General features: G+C 29.6%; 1 protein-coding gene across 1 annotated transcript; it reads left to right on the top strand.

Moving 5' to 3' along the window:
- Positions 1-3,891: 3,891 nt before the first annotated feature.
- On the top strand, positions 3,892-4,710 carry PCYB_115520 (hypothetical protein; the record flags this gene model as incomplete). The annotated part of the gene is made up of 1 exon (XM_004223431.1): positions 3,892-4,710. A coding segment is annotated over one exon (819 nt), but the record flags the coding sequence as incomplete, so codon positions are not given.
- Positions 4,711-8,512: the final 3,802 nt, after the last annotated feature.

Here is an 8,512-nt window from a genome sequence, read left to right on the forward strand (position 1 = left end):
GTGAACATGAAAATGCAAAGGTGGAATGACGCTTTGTTACATCGAGAATAAATTGAGAGTAAAACGAGTGTTAGCTGGCGCTATGAGAGCAAATCAGCAGCAATGCTTCACGCAAAGAATTAAAAAAATATATATGAACAATAACAAAATGCGAGGAGTGGAGAGAAGAGAGGGGGGAGGGTAAGTGTGTGTATATTATACATACAACACACATGCACACTCATCTCAGATTAAGATTACTATAATAACGTTAAAAACAGTGATGACAAATGGCTCATTGATAGTGATATGATATATAACCTATGCTTCGAGAAAGAAGAAGCGCATTTTGTAAATGGAGAGTTCGTCGGAGAATTCTCTGTATGGCTGAAAGGTAACAATATGGGATACCTAGAGTGGGCTCAGGGAGAGGTGTCACGTGACATCAAATTAAGATGGTTTGCGCACGTGGCTCACAAAGAGGATAGTGTGTCGTGAGTGTAAGGGAAAGGAATATCCTTTGCAGCTGAAAAAAATGACCCCCCCCAAGTGAGTCATAATGTTGCCGCGAGTGAGTGTCTTCCATGGCCTGTTTTTCTGGAACCCACGAGATTGCCGAAATGTTCCTTTCAAACAAGGATCAATGTTAAAATTTTGGGGTAAATGGGAAAAGTGCCCTGTGGTTAGAACTAATGCCACCGAGTTGGTGTAACTCTCATAATTGGAAGTAGACAAATGTAGTCGTAATTGCAAAGTTTATGTATGATTCGGTTACGTGAAGTTATCTTTGCCAATTATAATTTAGGACCAGTTCTGTCAAGGTTGGTACTACGGTTGTGATAAGCTCATGGTAGAGTTAGTAGTAGTGCAAAGGGAGAAAAGTGGATTTGTGAAAATGCGCAGAATGGTGTAAATAGGTAGAAGGCGAAAATATACTGCACAAGGTTGTTTGCAATTCCTAATGATAAGCAGATAGTTTCGTCTCGCAACTTTGCAGTGCAGTGGTGAAGCATTAATCGTAAAGCATCTTATTCGTGTAGAAATGGTCCTGTTATAATGGCGCTATAAGGAAGATGTTATAGTCGTACACTTTTAAAAATTTTCGATTGCAAAGTTTTACAAATTTGTGCTCACCTGATGATGGCAGAGTGAGACACACACATTTGGATCTACTATATCTGTCATATGTACGAAGGCAGAAGAAATGTGGAGTAATAGTTAGGGTTTTATATACCAAATTTCGCTTCTGCGATGATCGTTCTTTATACATTAATAAGTATAAAAGTTACTACAGCAAAAATGAGACACAACAAATAGAATTGCTCTTTTTCGTAGTTAAAATTTTATTAGTTAGCTTTTTGTTTTAGTAAATCTTCAATTTAACACTTCGTGTGAAGATATAATAATACATTTTGTTTAATTGAAAGAGGGGAAAAAGGCGAGGAAAAAAAATAATATGCTGAAATATTTTTATCATATTGCACACATCTCAAATAACATTTATTTGAAATGTTACAAAAAAGAGGAATGCATTTTTATGCGAAGAATTACCATGAGTAAAGTTTACAGGCACAATAATGTTATTAAAAGTTAATTTTATTATTCCTGGACAACATTAACAAATTAGCAGAATTACTAAAACGAGTTAACTGTTACAATCCACTAAGTATTGCGTCCATTGCAATCGTTTAAAGACGTTATATTCTTTTGTGTAAAGCCTCACAAAGCAGAAGACTTAGCAGCAGAGAATATAGGATATATACATAATATGCATAACATGATGGTAGACAAAATAACAAAGCATATAATTGAACAAACTCAAAGTGTTAGGAAAATTTTTGTAGACAAATTTTTTAGGACTAAATGATATTGATAATTTATTAGTTGACAAAAGCAGTCCACTAAAAAGGGATGCTTTTGAAAGGTGGTTCTTATTTGAGGGAAAATTATGGATATTTTGTGAATTCTAACAAAAGAGTGCTATTCATTTAAATACTATATGCCTTTATAGCTTATTATATATGTTTACATGATGCATAAACCATTTTTATTCTTTCATATTTTTGTATTTATGTATTGTTCTTTTTTTTTTAATTTTTTTTTTTTTTTTTGTTATTTTTTGCTGAATTTATTCATTACTATTTGAAACATTATGTTTTTTAATTAAAAACATTATGAATTTTCGTATTGTAGACAATATTTTTTCCATTTAATTAAACAATTTAATAAATTGCGAATTAAGTCATCGTAGTGGTAGGTTTAATAGTAAAAATATAGCATGCATAATTATTTTTATTATATTTCCTTTTTTCTATATAGGACAAAGTGAATTATAATAAAAAATATGAAAATATGTACAACCTGAATGATGATGTACCAAAATTTCATGCGGTAAACAAAAAGGCACTTCTTATCAGAAGTAGTAATATAATAAATATGCGTATAAAACCAATGAATGGGAAGCATCATCGGTTATTATTATTATTGCCAAAAAATTGATAATTCACTTTTTTAAATTTGTTTCTTCATTATGGTTATTCTGCCTTTTCTTTCATGTTTTTTTATTTTTAATAATATATGTGGACAGCCTTGCGGAGGTAACGGTTATTCGGATTACATGTAAAATATACCTATTATATTTTACCAAAAAAACGGAAAATATTTTTAATAAAATCATTTTGCTTATAATTTATTGGTAGCAAATTATGTTGCGAATAAAATTGATATAAATTTGTGAACCTCTCTAAAATTATAATTCAAAATTTAAAACCACATTTTGTTAAATATCTTTGAAAAGTATACATTATTATTTTCTTTTCCATTNGTAGTGACTAAAAAATTTAATTTTTTTGCGGATGCAGTAGTACTCCACAAATTTAGAGTCACTATGCAAAGCACTAGCTTATTTTTTCGTTATTAATGGTGGAATATATTTCCATTTGTCATTAAAAAGTTTTTTTTAAATGCTGTGTTCTTTTTGTTTAATGTTATTGTTATTATTATTTTATAACTAAAATTGCATTTAAATGGATAACTCCGTGCTGTAGAATTTTTTTGACGTGATAATAATTTAAAAAAAAACCTCAAAAATATAAACTCTGTAATTACTCTGATTTAATGCATAGAGATATGTATCATTTACCTTTTTATCCACCTCTCCATTTTAAATAATTTTTCGGCGTTATATTCATGATTATTTTATTTTATTTTTTTCCTAAATGGGTAATAATGTTATTACATGCTAAAAAATGTCTTAAAATTGCAGCACCGAACAAATTAAATTATATATTTTGAAAATTTTGTTCGAAAAAATTTTGCATATTTCGAATATTCTTTCGTAAGTTCTAATTAATTTCGTTTTTAATTTTTTTACAGATAAGTTATGTTAAAATATTTTAAAATTGTTTTTCCGGTCTGATCCTTTTATATTTTTTTTATTTTCGTTATTATATCTTTATGTAACATTTAATTCGTTTGAAAAAAATACAGAAAGGAACCAATAAAAATCAAAGTTAATTTACGAATCCTTCTTCTATATTTCATCATTTATACTACTATAACGCTCATTTAGAATTCAACATTGTAGAAAATTTTGACAGCCTTAATGATTAGCACCATGAAAGAAAATAACACAAGGTCTTTCATTTTCGTTAAAATTGCCACCACTTTTAGCGTTTACAAATCAGACTTTCAACGAATCGGTATGAAAAAATTGCAATAATGACATGAGTGATAAAATATGGACGTGAAGATTTCATTCATTTTTTTTTTTTTTTTTTTCCTTCCCTTTCGAATCCACTTTATGGTTTTATTCTTCAAATCATTACATTAGCGTAGAAACAAACTGATGTATCTATCTTTGTAACTAATAAAAACTAACTTTCCAACTTATGTCTTGCTACCCTTTTATAGGACAAACTTGGAACATCATTGGTTAAGAATGTGACTTCCAATGGTGAATTTGCTTTAAGAACTCAACGATTATTAGGAGAAAGTAGATTGAGTCGAGATTCCCTTTTGTTAGATTCTTTTTATGATGATGATGAATTATTCGATTATGATGGTGATCACAAGTCAAAACGTGATGTAAAAGATAGGCACCATCGCCACCGCCATAGTCAACGACATAAACATCGACACAGTCATAGACATAGCACATCACGAAGTAAAAGAGAGGAAAAAAAAAATGAAGATGATGTACTTAGCTTATCCCAATTTAATATAGATGAAGATGATGATGAAAAGGTTGAAGAAAATGTTTTATCACGACTTAGATCCAATGATTATGATGATGTAATAAATCTAACGAATGCAAGAAGATCTAATTCGAGACACAGAATATCATCAATGGATATCGATTTACGTCCAGGACATGAAGATGATTTGATTGTTAAAAGAAGAAAAGGATCTAGTGGTGTGACTAGAAAAGCTGATAGTTATGGTGATAAGAAAATTCACGATACCTTGAGTTCTTTAGACGATTATAGGGATTATCAATGGAGAGGGAGAAGACCTAGGAAAAGGGGTTCTGGTAGCACAGCTGCAAAGGTATTGGGTGCTATGGGTGCACTTGCATTATCTCATCACTTCATGGGTTTTTTTTTAACGACAAGTAATGTTGTTACTTTGCCTTTGGCAGCTTCCGCCTGTGTATTAGGGGGAATTTTGTACAAAAAAAATAAAGATAAAAACAAGTATAGGAGACATCCCGGAAGAAGCATAACTTACTAATCCCGTTTTGAAAAAAAAATTATCTTTCAAATTGTTAAATTTTAAGCTATATAATGTACTATATAGAGAATGAGAAATGGTAAAATATATAATGCTTACTCCTCTCCCCCCTTACGCTGAATAAAACACAATATTTACAATGCAGAGCATAGGGCATATATCTATATATTTTGAACTATCATGATACAGAACAATAGGAAAAGTACCATTTTAATTTTGCGGAAAATTTAATTTTTTGTTATTTCGATTTTTATTTAAAATTTTATTCCAGTGAAATTTAAAGATTTGACGTAACGCACTATGTATGGACACTGATTTTCTGTTTTGCACAAATGCATGATTTGATGTTGTGCGAAATGGCCGCACCTGGAATTTTGATTATACACACGGTTAAGCGCATATGTACAATATATGTGTATATTGTATATGTGCGTATACGTGTGCTCGTTTTGCGAAGAACCCGTGCTTGAGCATTACTCCTAACACACGAATTGCTACTGCATATGACTCCATTTACTTAATGCGGTAATTAATACTCTTACGTGCAAAAAATCAATATTTGTTTTGTTTTTTTTTTTGAGTAAAATTTTGTTTGATGTATTTCCTTAGTTAAAATATGTACGTTGCTTTATTATTGTTAATTTTATTTTTGAAAATGAGAGCTATTAGAAGAATCATATCATATATATATATATGCATATGTATACATAGGTAACTATGTTTTGGCACAGTTGTATATCATATTATGTAACCCTAAGTCTGCATACTTTTTTCATTTCTAACGTGACTGCTTGTAACCCCAGGAAATTTTCATTACTCAAAAAATACAAAGAAACTTTATGAATTTTGAAATATTTATATCATGCATTATATCCTAATGTTACGGTGGTCGTAAAATTGTGCCGCTTAATTATTTTAATGATCAAAATGGATCATGGGTGTTTGGCATAAAAAGTAGATGATGCAGCTTTTTAATAAATATACAGCTGCTGCTTTAGCCAGCAAAACGACGCACAATTAGGGGAACAGTTGTTCTTTCTTATAATCCTACAACACCTTGGCGGTGAAATGTTAGAATTGATTCGTAAAATATTTCGTTATATATATTTTTTCTTTCTATATAACATAAACTGAGCAAAGTTTTTGTCAAACAAAAATTTTTAATAAAATATTTTTTCTCAGAAAAAGTAAAAACATTAGATAAATCAAACACAACAGGGATGATAAGCTCATTTGTGCAATCTTAAAAAGCACGAAAAAAAAAAAGTAACAAGAACAAAAAAAAGGTGAACAACTGATAAATGTATGATGTGCACAAGAATAATGATAATGACGCTTTAGGGGCATATTTTTCACCAGTACATATGAGCATTATAAACAAATGCATATCGATATGTTCTGCTTCATATGATGAACGTAAATATCTAAGTGGTTACATCCCATTTGGTTAACCAAAAGTAATTAACTATTATTACATATATTTTTTAATTGGCAACCTCATGGTAAGCATTTCAGGCAAAATCGTTTACTAGGCATTATAATATGGATCAACGGAGTTGTAATTCCCCCCCTCAGCACCTTCTACTATATTTTATTCTCATTGGTAAGTAATACGATATTGCATGTTTTGCATTTGTGAAGGGATACCATAGAATAGATTGTTTCCTAACGCGGCTGTATAACCCATGCATCATATTTTTTCTTTCCTGATTTTTTTTTTTTTCTTCCGGTAAAAATATCTAAGGGGACAGAACTATTGCGCAAAAGATAGATAAACGTATATTAAATGTTTTTACGCACATATCATATAATGACAACGAAGAGGTATCGTAAAACGTGCCGAGTGCATCTGTACTTGTATTGGTTAAAAGGATGAGCATAATGTTATACCTTATATATTATAAAAACAAGGATTAAAGCACCTCCAATTGCTATTCCTACGTAAGGAAGATTCTCTTGGATAATTGTTATACCAGGAATATACTACTGCACATAGTCACTTACGTATTGTAGAAAATTGCCAAAAGTAGGTGTTTCCGCCTCTGGGCAGTGTGGTATAGGATTTGATTCTGTGTGGCATTTTATAATTGCTGCAATGGCCATGAGAAAATGTTTTAGAAATATCGTACAATGTACAATTTTCAGATATATGGAAAAAAATTTTCTTTGGTATACCTGCATCGGTGATGCAATTTTTATCGTTAAACAAACAATTGTATTTTTCGTTCACATATGAAATTAATTTATCACAAGTTTCCGTGTCGTTGGCTATAGAACTCAGAAAGATAATCTCTATTTTCGCAAAAATCATCTAAATTCTTTCTAATGGGCATTTGAAATGCATAACCTTTATAATATCTTCCACAGCTAAAATTGCTAGATTGATTAAATAACGATTCCATAGTATGTTTCATGGAATTTACGTGTTCCTCGCGTATTTCAAACTTTTTCCCATGTTTACCTTTACTATCTAATTGAAGAATTAAGTCTACAACATAATCTAAATGATAATTCATATCTCTACAACGATTAGCACGAATATTTTTATCTCCTGTATTGAATATTTCCATATATTGTATAGTAAACTTATCTTTAAAGTGTTTCAACCATTCTCTTAAATTAATTAATCAATCCATTTTCTGAAGCAGCACTTTCCAAAGTACTTAAATTTATGGATGTGCTAAATTCATCATCGAAAATTGATGATGGTAATTTCTGGTTTAAGGTGTTCTAAAATATAAATGGAAAAATAAATATACACTTTATAAAAAAATTATATTATCTTGTATTAAAAGAATATTTGGTTATTAAATTTATTGTAATGGAATTGTGTATCAATAAGAAGTGCAAAGGTACACATTCCAGATCTAGCATAGAAATATAATTGCGAAAAATCATTATCTTATAAATTAGCCATGTGTATATCAGAGCCAATTTAAAACTGAAGAAATATCCTTAGCAGTTACTTCACATAAAGCGCAAACGAAAAAGTGCATTATATTCTTCTAATTAAAATAAATTTTTAATAGTTAATTTGAACACTCTATGGTTCATTAAAAATAGCAAACATTTTATTATTTAAAAAAAAGATTTTGTGAACATTTTATATAATTATTTATTTCCATCAATGTTTGAGAAGTAGATGGTATACGTAGCACTTAGAGCATTACATGATAAATTTGATTGTGTAAAATTGATCTATTTGTCAGCGTTAAAAATATATTTGCCTATAAATCGGTAAAATTTCTTAAATAAAGGAAAAAGGAATATACATAATGTTGTTAAAAAATACTGTTGCCATTTTAGTGGAAAAATTTATTCTGTTGTTTACTAAATGTGGAAAATATCAGCTGATTCGGGGTCCTATAAATGGAAATGTAATATACTTGAATTAATAAGAATAGTGCATAAAAGTGTTCATAAATCGCAGATTTAGCATTGTCATCATAAATGCCGAAGAGAAAGAAGTATATATGAATGATCAATTTGAATGTAATTGCAGTAGTATTAGAAGTATTACTTTTATTGAAATGAAAATGATTAATATTGCGCTATGCAAATGGTGTAGTGCAAACGATGTACCTAAATTCTGTCCATTTTTTTCGTTCCAATGATTATGGTATAATTTTTCGTAATATATTAAGTATTATGAAATATATAATATATAATACGAATTGTATTTATTTAACTGTAAAATGTATGGAGGTCGCAATTTCACATTATTACTATAGAAATTATTCGCAATAATTTTAAGATTTAAGAATTGCTATTTTGTTAATTTAAAATAAATGAAATAAAATAG

This window comes from Plasmodium cynomolgi, chromosome 11, assembly GCF_000321355.1.
Source record: "Plasmodium cynomolgi strain B DNA, chromosome 11, whole genome shotgun sequence".
NCBI lineage: Eukaryota > Apicomplexa > Aconoidasida > Haemosporida > Plasmodiidae > Plasmodium > Plasmodium cynomolgi.